The sequence below is a fragment of the Phalacrocorax carbo genome, chromosome 15 (assembly GCF_963921805.1).
Source record: "Phalacrocorax carbo chromosome 15, bPhaCar2.1, whole genome shotgun sequence".
In the NCBI taxonomy this organism is placed as follows: Eukaryota; Metazoa; Chordata; class Aves; order Suliformes; family Phalacrocoracidae; genus Phalacrocorax; species Phalacrocorax carbo.
Genome location: NC_087527.1, coordinates 12,962,390 through 12,978,215, shown reverse-complemented (window position 1 = coordinate 12,978,215; position 15,826 = coordinate 12,962,390). Strand labels below are relative to the sequence as shown.

Here is a 15,826-nt window from a genome sequence, read left to right as displayed (position 1 = left end):
AGCATAATTCACACGCAGTCTTACATGGACTAATCCATTTCTTAAGTGCCACGGGATATTTTTTTCCCTTGTATCTTTATTAATTAAAAATCTCCTTGAGCATTCAGTTAATACATTCTCTACTTTCTAGCCACAGAGAGACTACAAAAGGAAAGCGCCCACTGTGAATGGGTGCATGCAAAAATGTTAGATCTCAGAGGGGACTTTGGTGCCAGCCTATAATGCATGTCATAATAATCTCTCCAATGCGTGGGGAAAAGGCGCTCTTGATGCTTTACACAACCTCTCCTCTTCCCCCTATTTATAGAGTGGGAGTCCCAAGGTAGCTCACAGTAGAATCTCCAAACTTTTGGTAATATCACCTGTTACTACATCATTGCACTGAACAAAAAGGTTTAGTTATACTATACAGGATTAATGTATTTCACAGCGCTTTGATTAGGATGAATGCAAAATAATGAGGTTAATGACTTACATTGGACCAAAAGCTAGTGACTAAACATTTTTCGCTACATGATAAACTGCATCTAGGGCTTAATTCAACCCTAAATCCTTACATGATCGGTCAAAGTACATTTCATCAGCCTGGCCCCGTAAGTTCTTTCTACAGTGCACCATATGTAATAGAAATACAAGGAGTGGTTTAATTCTAGGACGGAAGCGTTCTGTCTTCCTTCTGCCAAAGTACTCGGGCTCAGTTAAAGCTCCACATTATCTGGCACAGCACTCCAGCTCTTGCCTGTTTTTCAGCGATATGGAGTTTAATATTAACATTAAACATACATATAAATATATAAATAGCAGGCTATAAGGTAACTAAATTAGGATAGATATAGATATATAGGTACAGGTATGGCAAGCCAAAAAAAATTTACCAGTTGACCAGATGAGACTTACTCTAAACCTGAGAATTTATACTGATGAATATTGGAAATACTTATCTATTGCTTTCTCTGAAATAAATCAATACTTTTTTACTAAAAATATCTGTGCCTCTGAGACATTACTTCCTACACTTATCTTCATAAGGATTTCCAAACCGATCTTTAAATAAAGCATGTTCTATAGCCCCCTGCGTTAGTTATGTGCATGAAACACCTCCAGGCCCAACCCTAGATGAACAAATAAAAGCAAAACATCAAAATCCAATAATCTGAGGAAAGTAATTCTCAAAGAAAAAAACCCTTAAAAAAAATCAAAAACCCAAGAAAAAGAAAGACATTTAAAAGGAGGATGTAAGGAATTAATATTTTAAAAGAACAAGCTAATATTCTGAATTAGAACTTTAAACTTATCCAAATTTCATTTACTGTAAATTAATTAAATGTCTTTATTTAATGTTATTTGTTCATGGGATTTCTCTGTTTATGATTTTCACATCTTCTAGTCATCCCTCCTTGTTTAGCACTATCTGTTACCCAACTTCAGCAAAGCACTTAGCCATGGGCTTGATCCAAGTCACATGAGTAATCCCCGTAAAACTTGTTGCTACATCCTTTGCTCTCTCTCCTAAACTGCGATGTTCTGGTTCTCATACTTAAAGTGCTATCATATAAGCCCTGCCTTCGTCTAGAGTGCACTTTCCCCTTCAAAGCATATGTTAGTCATTAAATGATAGCTGGAACAGATCAAGATTACAGAAATTTATCGCGAGCCGCTGCAGAGGAGGAAGGTATGCAGAGCTGGCTTCAGGGTGAGTCACCGAAATGCAGTTCCTCTTGGCTGGCCCTGTCCTGATAGGAATCTTGTTGCTGACCCGGCTTGTGTTAGCCTCTTCAATTGGGAAGGACTCTAGTCCTTTTTTTTTTTTTTTTTTTAATTAAAAAAAAAAAGGGAAAATCCCTCCTTAGCAGCCGCACATTTCCTGCTAGAAAAACAACTCCAAGTTTCTATTGCTAGCTGTTAATATCATCATCTACCAGCTCTGCTGCAAACCAGAGGCAGTTGAGTTGAAATGTCTAGTGTAGCAACGGGTGTGGAGGGAAACGAGCAAAACCAGAAATTTACCATCCACAAATTTCTCTAAAGTATGACTCCTCTGCCATTTCTGAGCTAAAATTAACAGTTTTCTAAGCCAAACTTTTTATTTATATTGTGTGAACTAAATACAAGCATTGTTTTAGATGAGTGATGTTACTGTAACAGAGCCTATACTTAGCCATACTGCTGCCTTGTAATAAGTACGGTCACAGCCACAGTGCAATACGAGGTGACGTGGGTTTGGCTTTAGAAGAAATGCCACTGTGGAAAAGCAAATGCAGATCACCCTCACCACTGCTGAGCAGGTGCCTTATTTTTCCACTGCTGGTTAAATGCAACAACTCAGGAACATAATAAAAAGGGTAGACTTCTCTCCAAAATCTGTGCAATTATTTCTGTGCTAATGCTGCTAATCACCACCAGCAGAGCAATAATCTTTGCCTCTATTACACCGTATAACTGGTATCTCTCCCACAACCCTGCCCACTTTTCTATTATGGTTGTGAGGACTCCACTCTGGGCGTGGATGACATCCTAGTTTTCCCATTCAGTGGCCCAAGGCAGTATTCACAGGATTTCCCTGCAGAAATAGTGAATAGTTAAAGGTGGGGATACCAATTTGCATTAAGTGGACTTGCAGAGTTTTGCAATTCCTCTTCTTGCTAACTATAAATCCACTCCATTTGGAAACTGCCCGCTACTTCTTTATCACCAGAACAGCAAAGTTGAAAACAACAACATTTAAAACACTTATTATCACAAACTAAGCCCTTTCAGTCCCACAAAACCACACTGAACTCCCTTGCATTGGCAATGTCTGATGTGTGCAACATGCAGATACGCAAGTTACAAAAATCCCTAGTCAGATCCCTCTTAGCTGCAAGCCAACGTAGAGGAGCTTTATATTCAAAAGCCTTAAATGTTTTATGACTTAGAAGTACATCCATACGAATAAATTTTCTGTTACCATCCATATCCTTATAGATCTTGTGCTCTTTTGGATGGACACACACACACACACACACACACACAAGTGATTCAAGGGATTGAAAAAAGCCCCTTCTGGCCTTTCCACAAGAGTGTTCTAACCCAGAGCATGTGCAGAAGACTCTTCTTTTCAAAACATGTTCACTCTTCACAACAGTTAGCCTTTCAGTACCTTATCACTTTCAGTACATTTTTGCATATGTTTCCAAGGCAGCAGAATATAAATCAGGAAAACAAAAATAGATTTAGTATACTTACCATTTTCTGGACCATCATTGGTTTATATGCATTTAAATACCGGTCATTTGTGTCATATAAATCACTCCTGCAAGCTTAAGAGGTCTCACAGACACATGGGCAGACATGCCAGAAGTCTACGAACTTGAATACAAACATGTGGTAATGTCTTGGATTGGCAAGCGAGGAAAGTCTAACAGGCAAAGGAGCACGAGCAAAGACTTCAAACTACACACAATTAATAAAAGTAGCCTAACTCCCTCACTACTTATGGTTTGAATGGTTTGAAGTCACCACCAGTGCAAAGAAAAAACCAACCTAGCAAATGTTACAGCAAAGCATCTCAGGGAGAGTGTACAACAGGTTATCCAGATGCCATACTGCTGAAAGCAATAAAAAATAACCTAGATTAAATAAATAGAGTAAATAAATGACACTTCAGCTGAAATGACTAACAAGAAGTTTTCTAGTGAACTTTCTACTCGTTGTTTACTTAATATACGTGCTGACAGAACTTTGCATTTTCACAAATTATTTGTACAGAGGGCCTTTGCTGTATTCCTCATAAATGTAAGTCCGTTGAACAGCTGGGACTTGTCCTGTGCAACAAGTGGTATAATCGCAATTCTGCCTTCCACAGATAAGGTTATGATAGATGCAGAAAAGTGGCTTAAGAGCAATTCTCAGCACTTGTGTACGTGGTCTACTCTGATTTAATTCCTGCCACACATAAGAACATAATAAAAAAAAAATCATAAAAGTAACTTAGGAAAATCTAGGTCTTAAAAGCTTGCCAGTGTGCATAAGACTTCCAGTATGACTCCAGACAATGTACAATGTGATGTGGCTGCAATGTGAAGGATCAAACTGTAACAAACCAAGGAAAATGGAGAAGAACATCTTAAACTTCCTGCCACCACAGTAACTTATCTGGAACCTACCCACATTGATCTGGAAGACAGAGTTGAACCTGCCTAGAGTAGGTCCAGAGGATCTGGAAGGTACATTCTCTTTTTGGTTTTACTTGGATTTTTCAGAATGTAACTAATGAAGAGACAGCAATGCATTAGCATTAGATTTGTACTCACTAAAAACACTGGCTGTCAGTACAATCAACAGACAAACTATCTGAAACAAATCTTCATTTTTAGTCTTCAGAGCAGATTCTGTTTTCTCTTCAAATTGTTATTATGAAGAATGGAGTCGTACCACTCTGAAAGCAACCTTAGACCACCATTAGAGTGAGGACTGAAAGCTTGGCCCCATGGGAGTCAGCGGTTCTACCATCGATTGTAAGTAAATTAGAATTTTACCCTTTATATTTAATATATCTCTTCACAAAGCAGTTTTGAAAACATACCCTCTCCAAGTGTCTGACTCCAGTGAATTTGAAATTCTCAATCAGCAAAACTCTTTGACCTTCTTAAAAAAAAAAAAAAAAGGGGGCATTTTGAATCTAAGTCCACCTTTTCGTGATTGCAAATGCCACAGTTTACTTCTGCCACTTCAAAGCAGCTTGACCCCATCAAGAGACTTTATAGGATTCATGCTTACAGTGGGGATTAGGGACTGGTGGTATGTTATTCTTAGTTTTCTCTTTATAATTTTAAACATCAAAACTGTTAACATCTGAAAGTTGGCTACCTCACCTCCGCAGTAATTTTTTCATAACATCTAAATATATTTTTATATATATATATTAACATTGTGCAAAGAAATACAATGTTTTATAGCAGAAACCCTGGCAGTTCATTAAATGTAGCACAACTGGCTGGAAAGCTGGAACTCCTGCAATAAGCCATCGCCACATGCAAGGATGTTTTGAGGATGTAGTCAGTGACGAGGAACTTAAACAAGAAGAACAAATTTGAATTTAAAAATTGTGTTCGTGGCTGGGGCAGAACTCTACATCACTGGGCCAGATTTGATCATGTCAAATATAAACCCCGTAATTTTCCCTTTTCCTCCGGTGACAAATGTTCAATCAAAGGCAGAGTGTGAAGTAGCACAAAAGGCCACAGTTATGTAAAATAGAATAACTGTGGAATTCAGTTCTGGGTTTATAAGTCAGCAAGATTTTTCAAAGTTTATTGCTTGGTATTGACTGACCTCCAACTGCTGATGCACTGTCACTTGCGAGCACAAATTTGAAAGAGAAAAAGCAGATGCTTTTTTGCTGTAGATTGATAACACTTGGTTCCAGTCACCAGTGGTTATTTTCTTTAGGCAAGACGTAATTTTATAGATACTAAGTGGAAGCTGGCATACAAAATTACCCACATACCCAAAGAATAAAAGTCAGCAACTAAACTTAAAATGGAAAGCAAACTTTGCTTGTACGCTTCCAAAAACATTCAGCTGCTTGATGATGCCCTCAGTCCTGTCCCAATATCCACCTCAAAAGCAAAGGACTCATTTACAATGAAATATTGAGGACTTGTTTCATGACAAATGAGTGATAATGCATGGAAAGCATTGTGCCTCCAAAGGCTTAAGTCTGTTCTGACATGGAAATGAAACCTTCTATGAATTACAGCTTATTACAATACAATCCTGAATCTTAGAGCAGGCAAGCTTCATTGTGCTTAATGAAAATCTATATTTCTTGTTGCTGTACTTTTCTAGTCTTTTAAATGGATCCCTATGAGAAAATAAGTCCTGGGATGTTTGTGTTAATAACATTAACCATAGAGAACTATTGTTGTATTTTTAAGAGATGCTGTACATCATCATAATAACTATTGGTGTTTTAAGGTTGCCCAGGAGCAAGAAAATTAGCTTCAACTATGTTCATTTCTCATTTGAACTCAATGGATTTTCTGTATTCTTTATAGCAAGAATTTAACTTGCATAACAATGTGCCGAACTTGGTATTGATTTTTAAATTACAAGCTTTATTATTATTTTTTCTTTTTGCTTAATTGTGGTACACTCCAAGAGTCACAGTTTTAACTGTATTTTATAAAAGTTTTTCTGGCAAAGTCCATGCAGTGAAAAATTATACCATTGTTCTGCAGGTGCGGGCAAAAGTCATTGTTTCTCCTCGATCAATATATAAATTAGCCAACACTTAACTTGCCATAAAAATAAATTGGCTCCACATTGATTTGTCTCTCTCATGGTAGCACTAATATTTGTGTACAAATGAGAACTGGGTCTTCTCTCACTTTATTTTCCTATCAGTAATGATGTTAAACAAACCTCAGCACACTGCTGGCCAGGCAAAAGACAGAGAAGGATGATGTTGAGGTACTTTCAGAGGCAAAAGTCCCATTGCCTCATTAAAAGCTCAATGAAAATGTTCCTTAACCTTGTCTCTGTCTCCCTGAACTGCAAGAGGACTCCCAGCACTTTTTAATAATGGGAGCACAGTTAAGAGAGGAGGAGGTCTGTCTTTTCCCTGCACTTTACCATCTCCAAAGGAGTACCCCGAGAGAGCACTTCCCAGGTGCGCAGGCTGCACTTACAATCATGAACGATGACACTCTCATACGAGTCCTGGTTCTGGAGATTTAGGCAAGTCATGTAGCAGAATATGAGATGAGATTAACAGGGAAAGCTGATAAAGCTTCACTGATGAAGCACTCCAGCGCGGAGCTTAGAGGAGGCAGGGCACCGCGGGGTTTGGATGGGGAGCACGCATTGCCGAAAGTAAAATCAGAAACAGCAATGACCGAGAGGAGAGAGGGGTTGGTCGAAAAGTGAGGAGAGAAGCAGCTGTTTGAATGATTCAGCGTAATAAAATGGTAGGAAAGATTAACACTTCATGGTGAGGCAGACAACTCCCCGAGCACTATGTTTGTTAAAATGAACCACATGGGGCAAAGGAATGAGGTGGAAAAATGCTAAATTAGTCCTAACTTGGTAGTGTCTTAGTAAAGCATGCTTTTTTACCCAGAATCAAAAAATCTTTAAAATGGCATTTGCATTAAATATATTTGGGGGAAAACCAGCTACTTTAAGAATTCCCAACTTGCATCTAATCTTCATGTGAGGCCCTCTCTCAGAGGCTGTAACAGTCAGGAGTTTATAACCCTCCAAAACTGCAGCTGCACACGTTCCCCTTCTGCAAAAAGGAAAGGGAAAATAAAGCCCTGGAGAAAACTACAGAAGCCTCGAAGTGGTTGAAACTAGTGTGCACAAAGTTTTCTTCTAGCTGTAAGGCAATTTTCTCTGTGGTGCCAGTCAACTGTAAGGGATCAACAGAGCAGCGAGCACAGCGTGCTCTGGTGCATCATCCAGGGTACGAATGCTCCCCTTTTCCCTTCACCTTAGTCACTCCTTTACTTTCTCTGCACCAAATATGCCTGGAATTACACCAAGCTGGTATTTCTACATGCTGAAAGATGGTCAGCTGCCTTGTCAGTAAAGACAAGAATTTATAGCTACTTTGTCCCCAAGACAGTGTCCAAAAGTGACCTCAGTGTGGTCAGAGATCAAGGACTATGCTACATAGCCATATGGATTTTACAAAATATTGGTGCAGTTTTGCACCATTTCACAGAATCCCAGACTGGTGGGGGCTGGAAGGGCCCTCTGGAGCTCACCCCGTCCCACCCCTGCGTGAGCAGGCACCCCCAGAGCAGGGGCACAGGGCCGCGTCCAGGCGGGGGGTGAATGTCTCCAGGGAAGGGACCCCACAGCCTCTCTGGGCAGCCTGTGCCCCTGCTCTGGCACCTGCACAGGGAAGGGGTTTGTCCTCATATTGAGGTGGAACTTGCCATGTTCCAAACTTCCAGATGTTTCTCCATCTGTTGCCTCTTCTGACACCTGCCAGAGCATGTTGTGTATGCATTTCAGCCTCGACATTCATCTCTTCTAAATCTCTACCCTGTCCTGTAATTTCTTGGATTATATAAGCAAAATGTTAGGTCTTCTTTAGTTGCTCCTGCTATGAAAACATCCTGCCAGAAACAGAAACTTTTGAGGATAATAATTTTAGAAAATGTACTGTCTTTGTTACAAAACATCTGGACAGGTCAAGATTAAGCCTTCTTTAGCTGCAAACTACCATCAGTCTTCACATCATCCCATACACACTGAGGGTGTTAGCTGATTTCTGTTATCTTTATTTGCTGGAGACAGTAGTTCACCCAAGTTGCCAAACAGCAGAGCATCATCAGTTTTAAATCAGTCAAAAAAATATCTTTCTTTCCCTGAAATGTTCCTAAATAACAACTGACTATGGTAACTTAGTGTATCAATTTTTGTTTCTTAGAGGGCTTAGTTTAGATAAAATTTTGCTGATAAGAAGAAATGTTTGTATTAGAATAAATACTGCAGCCTATTGTAAAGAAAATTCAAAAAATACTTCTTTAATGTAACTTGGCTTCAGTTATGAAGAACAACGTCCGCCTGAAGACATTGTGTGTCCAACATCTGAAGGTTTGCCAACTTTCTTCGACCAAGATATAGGGAATGTAATCTAAAGCTTTTCCAAAGAAATCCTAGCCATTTAACACCTTCATACAAGCCCATATTCAAATTCTTTATGCCCATTCAATACTAAAGCCAAAATGATATGCCTCAGGGTGGTTCCATGAAGGAGCTTGAATCTAGCTTAACTGTATCTTTACTGTTTTGGTCTTTGCACTTGCTACTAAAATTAGCAATGCTTGTGTCAAGCTGTAACAGTGAGTTTGATGTGAGTATCTGTCCAGTAGGAACACAACCTAGTCTTTGGTTCAAGTTCATCAAGGGCTCCCGTGAGTACCACTCGGTCACATTTTCAGCCATAATACACATTGACTAGAGGTGAGCAACGATTACCACTATTTCTCTTATTCTCACTCCAACCCTCCTGGATGGGGTGGAAGCATTCCAGCCACCAGAACAGAGACTACCACATACTACAACCTGACCCAATCAGCAAGTATATCAGGAGCTGGTAAGTTTAGAGGAAAACGGTGAACATAATTTTCTTGCATTACAGCCTTTGTCTGATAGTTTATCAGGTGAGCTATAGAAAGAAAACAATATGCATACATAGAGCAAGCTATTCTCATTCTTTGCACAAGTTTATGTTGGCTGGAAAGACTGTATTATGACAAACAGTGAATCAACAGTATAAAGTATTTAATGAGATTTAAAATCCCACTATTATTAAAACAGCTTAAGAGAGTGGCAACAACAGATCTGAGTCTACAGTGTCACAAAGTGCTACTGGTTCTCTCTCATCTTCATCTTGTACCCTAAGCAGTGGGAAGGAAGGGACGGTCATTAAACAGATCCATGAATATAATTCTTCAAGATGTAAAAAGTCTCAAGCAAAAAGGCCTCCAATGACCCCCAGATATCACAGGAAAAGCTATGTTATATCTACAGAGAAGGAAAATGAGAATTGCTTTTCAGCCTTAGCTGTGTCATTGTGTTATAAAAGTGGACACTGTGGATGGAAAGAGTGGATAAGCATTCCTCAGAGCAGCAGAAAGAATAAAGCACTTAATCACTTTATGTTCTTATGCAAAGAAGTTAATTTCAAATCCTTGATGAAGTCTTCTTGCAAAACAATATTTCTAAGGCTGTTAATATTTTCATAAGATAAAAAAAGAGTAACAGAAAAAATGTTTTCAGGGACTGTGCAACAAAATAAACTGTTCTTAGAACAGTGACAATTAAAAATAACACTATAAGAAGTAAAACGTACATGTCTATCCTACCCACAGGGAGTCTTTACTTCTTAAGAAGAATTAAACAAGTAATATTTTTATCCTGTGAAAAAATCGGGATGACTTATTCATCCCAATTCATGAGAATTTCTATTTTAAGTCAGAAAACCATTTTCCACTAATGGAAGCTTGACCAGAAAATTTTCTGCCTGCTCTGTTGGTAGAATGAATGTCCACCAGCAATATTGGTCCCATGAGAATTCAGCTACAGGCCTGAAACCATCAAGGCCTAATGGCTGTAATTACTGATGTCCTTTTCTTACATCCTCTCTGACGGAGGTGAATCTGTAGTCTAGTCTCCCTAGTCTTTGCACCCATGAATTTAACAGTGTAGGGATTAACTGTGATGTGACTTCCCAGCTCCCGTGCTCCACAGCACCAGTTTAGCCTCCAGCCTGTCCCCAAGGCTGGGCACCCATCCCTTCTGTGCACTCGGCACCCACTGCCCCACAGTGCTCGCTAGAAAAGGAAGCATTAACGTGTCATTTATAAATATTTCCTGCATTCTTACCTAACTGATTAGATATTAACATCAGTTTCTATTGCCTCATGTTTCAAGAAAGAGAAATTTAATCATCTCACAAGCTCCTAAAAGCTATATAAAAAATGCAGACAATTCCAGAAAAACCCAGAGAATCCTTGCCTAAGAGAAGATGTAACAGTGAGTTAGGCTGTGGAATGAGAAACGCTCTGTGAAGTTTTGATTCAAGAGGTGATATTCAGTTCACAGGCATTCTCTTTGCAACTATTTCCTAAAATAGACATGTTTTATTTTATTCCCTTTTGTTTTCCGTTTCTCAATGATTGGCATTTTTCCTATACACACTAGAAGAAAAGGAATTAAAGATTTAGTAAGCTGTGCCAAGCATCACTACAATCAGTACAAGAAACCATAATCTCCTTTCACTCCTCTCATTTTTCTACTTTTGCAATCCAGTAGACTCCATTGGAGTAGCTATAACGAAATGAGATCAGCTGAAAAAGTCAGAGTCAAACTTACATTTTAATAAAGAAAAACTATTTGTTTGAACTTGTTATTTTTAACTTGTTTTTCTTATTACACTTTCTTCTCTGTTAAACTCAGAACATTTTGTGGAACAAACAGGCAGCTATAAGAATGAGATTGGTATCCACTTCAAATGTTTCTCCCATTATTATAAGCAAGCAAGTAGTACTTTAATGGATGAAACAGGTTTCTCAGCCAGATTTAATGCTTTTGGTTTAATCATTATATTCAGTCATAAACTTACATAAACATCTTGACTGTTACTCTTTATTTTAAAGTACATACTTTAACACAGTTATCTTGCAGCCAGAAATTTTTTTACATTTTAAATCCTACTTTTACTTCATAAGCGATCCTACTCAACTGAATGAGAGAGAGTGAAATAGTATGTAGTACGGTAGGAAGGACCTGAGCTGCTACCATACGAAATGTTTCCGATACGTAGTAATTTCCCGATCTGCTTGAGTAAATTCACTTAAGAAAATTGGCGCAAATAAGTTTAAGTAATTTACTTAAGTAAATTTACAAGTAAATTGTCTAAATGTATATTGTTTAAAATTATCCCATGGATTTCATTGGAGCTTTTTAAAATCTACAGCAACGTAAAAGAGAACAGATTTGGGCCACTGTTGCCTTACTTATGCACAACCGGAAGGTATGACTTATCCATTCTTCCCTTAATATTAAACATACCTGCTAATTAAAAGGCAGAACAGAAATTATATTCCCAAAGCCATAGGTGTCAGACGTAAACAGTTGTCTTATCAAAATCAATGTACACGCCACTTCAGAAGAGTTGTGTATGTTCTACTCAGAACTCCTTACTATGCATCTGCCCCACAGACAAATATTCAGTGTGTTTCTACCTACTCTATATCTTTGTTTCTAAAGATTACTCAGAGATATATGAATTCATGTGCAAGGTACCCAGAGGCATTTGGGTTGGTTCTCTTTGCACTGATTAATAGCTTCTTTTTTTTTTTTAAGCAAATTTACACCAGCAGCAAAAAAAAAAAAAATATATACAAGAAAGGCAGAACAGATAACTAGATGTGTTCATATTGCCCAGACCTCCAACTATTTCTGGTTAATTCTCTTTACAAACTTTTGTGCCTAGTTCTCCTTTTCAACACTTATTCTGACTCTAGGCTTTACCCTTCCACTTGGAAAACAACATAAATGAAATATGGCAAACAAAACTTTAAATAAAATATTTCATGATGTCAAAACAGATTTTCTGTTTCAACACATTCGATGGTTTCAGAATGTTTTGGTATTTGAAAGTTTTTAGCATTTAGATTTTTTTTCATCCGATTTACAATTTTAAAAGGAATTTTAGAAACCAAGCTAGGAGATATAGAAAGTGCTTCTCCATCAGATAATACTGAAATTAGGTTCTGGAACAAGCATAGAAAATATCTCACACAGTTACATTTAGTTTTGATTTGGAAAAGAGTGGAGAAATGGATATTTAGTCCAGCATGGGACCAGTTTCTAATTCAAGTCCACAAATAGCTCAGGGGTAAAAACCGCAATGAGGTTATGAGTTTTCTAACTGTACTTGTGGGGCAAGACTTCATTGCATCTCAGACTTCCCAAAGTAATAGGATGGTACCAGTTAGTTAGATGTAAAAGCCAGCCACAGATTATTACTGAAGGGAGTAAGCAAGTGGGTGAAGAGTCCCCTGTCTTTCAGAGGGGTGTGCCTTCTGTGCTTTACCCATCCTTTTTCAGGGTTGTGTGCCTGAGAGCAAAATCTAGCACATTTATTATCCCAGTGCAGTTTATTGAACATTGTTTAAGGTCATGCTCATTACACATTCAGAAATATTTCCCCCCTTACAATTAAAATTCACAGAACTTTAAATACAAGCGTATGGACAAGTATTTATGGACTGATATCAGACAGCACTGAGCTACTGCTTCAATGCTGTTAACACAATGAGATAAGTTTCCCCATTTCCCATGAGGATTTAAAAGTAAATATAGAAATAAACAGACCAAACCACAGACATGCAAAAAAAATAACCCCAAACACAAAACCATGTCACACCTGAACAGGTGTTAGCAGGATTAAAGACCTGAACATTCCCCAGAATGGAAGTAACTGTAGAAATGTTATGGTAGATGGGAGAGGGCTGCCTGTGAATATGTTGCCAATTAGCAATGAGCTCTGGAGGAGAAGACAACCACTCCCCTAATGCACAATATAAAGCACACACTGCTCTAGGTGGAACCTGAATCTCCCAATCAACCTGTACCTGTTATACACAGGGTGTGGTAGACAAACATGTCCATACCCCAATCTCATGGGTTCTGCTGATTAAAACAGAGAAAGAGAGAGCTGATAAATGTAAAACTTCCGGTCTGTAAACCAAGATCCCAGTGATCTTCATAGTGAAAGTCAAGAGGCATAAAGGAAAAAAAAACCCACGGATTTGCTTAAAAGTCTGCTAGTAAATCATCATACTGAAGCAGCTAGAAGGGACCTGAATAAATAAAGCAAAGTACATTTTATAAATGATCTAGAGAGTCTTCACTTTGCAAGTCCCCACCTCTAAGAGGCCACTAGGGACCTTCAGGAGAGGCCTTAGTTTGAAAAACTGTCAGCAAAATAACAATTTTCATTTCTGTGCCTTAGGGTTTTCTGTAGCCTCTCCATCTTTATCAGAAGCCCAACAGGAAGAAGAGAAACTGGCTTGAAAACAGCCATTGAAAGAAAAATATTATAAAGTATCTGGAAGAACACCTAAGACGTGTTTTCTAGGAAACATTTAAGTATTGAAATCCTTCTTTTCTGTTTCCATTCAAAGTTGTATCCCTCATGCAATCCTCAGAGTTTGAACTCAACTATTCTCCATTCCACTGACAAAAGAGCTGCCCTTTTCTCCAAAAGCAAACAAAACCAGCTATTTTTCCAGTTTCTTGCTGGGCTATACTAATTCGGTACTAACACGTCCCTAGAGCAACACACACAGAAAGGCCCAAAGCTATCTTGTCACCTCACCTTCCTTCTCAACATGTGCGCTAATCAGCCTTTTGCAGCGATGGAAACGGAAGTCACTGCAGCGTAACAGTTGGAAAAACATAATATTGTAGTCACAAATGCCGTCTGAATTGCTGCTAAAAATGCCCACAGAAATTACATGAGAACCACAAAGAAGTCATCACAGACACCGAAGTTTTGAACAGCTGCAACGACAGCCTCAACCGGTAGTTTCCATTTCACTTACCAGTTTGTGGGTGAGCTGGATGGTGATAAGAGGAGATCCTGACAGATTGTGGGACAGCTTGGGTAGAGGTTCCACTTTGATAGAGATAAGATAACTGGTTGCTGAGATCATATGACCTTTGTAGGCAGCAGCTTCAGCAATCCTTGGAAAGAAACCAGTATATTAAAGAAGTAGAACAACAAATAGTTTTTTAGTTCACCCACAACACCCACAACAACAGGAACACGGGACCTCCTTTTTCAAGCCAATGCATGTCGACAGGGGAGCAGGATCCGGCCCCAAAAGATCCTACAGGACTAGAAGCAGCAGCTACAAAGTATAGGGAACAGCTTTAGGCATTAGAAGACTTGATCTTATTCTGCTCCTCTTTTGCAAAGGTTTACAAGTCTTGCTGAAAGTGCTTTAGATAATTAGAACCCTACAAAGTAAGGGATCTAAAAATAACCTAACTAAGCAAAGCAATCTAAGTGAAGGGGGTTTGGGGCTAATTAAACATACATATTAGCATGTAATACACGTATTATATATAATGCATATAAACATACACATAGGAATGTATTTAGAAATAATTTATGGCTTTACTTTGAAAAATGAATTATGTTCAGTTAGGTTTGTTAGAGAGTAACTCAGGTCACAATACAAAAAGCTGAACCTGACTAAACATCTGATTAGTCCAGGTAATACTTTTGTCTTAGGCTGAAATAATTTTGCAGTACGTAAGAACCCTTTTATTTCTGCTTTCAGCTAAAACTTATGACTTTGGCATTTTTGCACCTTTGGGAGTAACTAAGATCCATTTGGCTGCAGGGTAAAATTTTTTTACACTATCAGTAACAAAGTGCAGGAGTAAAATGGTCTCTGTCATCGACCTCTTCAGTATGTGAATGAATGGTATTTACTATGAGAAATATGAGCCATAACGAATTAACCATCAGTGTGGGTTTCCAAACATAGCCAACCACTGGAAAGAGCCAGTTTACAAAGCACAGTCAAAAACCATCCTATTTACTTCTGCCACCTGTTTGCAAATGGCTTCTTGAATTTCTTTCAGGAAAAAAAAAATAAGTCATCAGTCATTAAAATAACTTCATTCGGTTCCTCAGCAAGGTCAAACAAAACAGAACTCATTTAGCGCAACCCCAAGCACCAGTCCTTAGGTCTGGCCACGAAAAACCATCAGTGTCAGAGATCACTGCTGCTGCCAGTAACCAGCGTGTGGAATTCGTTAACCTCGGGGCAGAATTTGCCTCTCCGATATGAAAACTTTAGAGGAAGACACTTAACATCAAGACCACTTACATTTTGAGATTTCTCCTATACAGATTGACAGGATGGACATTTGCTCCACACCCATTATCTCCCTTTTTCATTTTAGAGAGCTAGATGAATTTTGAAGTGTAAGAAAACCCTTCAGCACAAGCAAGAAGCAGTGTTTCTGTGCTTCGTGCTGGCACACGCAAGCCTTTCTTCACTACGGCCCTGGATGTTAGGTGGCAGTGAGCCTGTCATCCGATTACCTTCAGTGGGATTAGTACAGATTTACACAAACTGTACATGAGCAGGAGCAGAACTGGGCTCAAAACTGGTTTTTGTTCTGATTATTTTTTTTTTTAAAGAATCAAAACCAGCTCCCCTTAGAAACTGCTGCTTACGTAATCTGAAAAATAGAAGTCATCTGTCTGCACAGCACAAAAGCTCCAAGAGCTTTGGTTTTA

The 15,826-nt window shown here is 38.6% G+C and overlaps 1 protein-coding gene across 4 annotated transcripts in view; it reads right to left on the bottom strand.

The window, feature by feature from the left end:
- ADGRD1 (adhesion G protein-coupled receptor D1) overlaps positions 1 to 15,826 on the bottom strand; it is a 158,017-nt gene that overhangs the window by 109,317 nt on the left and 32,874 nt on the right. For all 4 annotated transcript variants that reach the window (XM_064466444.1, XM_064466445.1, XM_064466443.1 and 1 more), the window contains one exon: positions 14,112 to 14,253. In XM_064466444.1, coding sequence (XP_064322514.1) covers positions 14,112 to 14,253 — 142 coding nt within the window. The remainder of the gene's footprint in view (positions 1 to 14,111; positions 14,254 to 15,826) is intronic.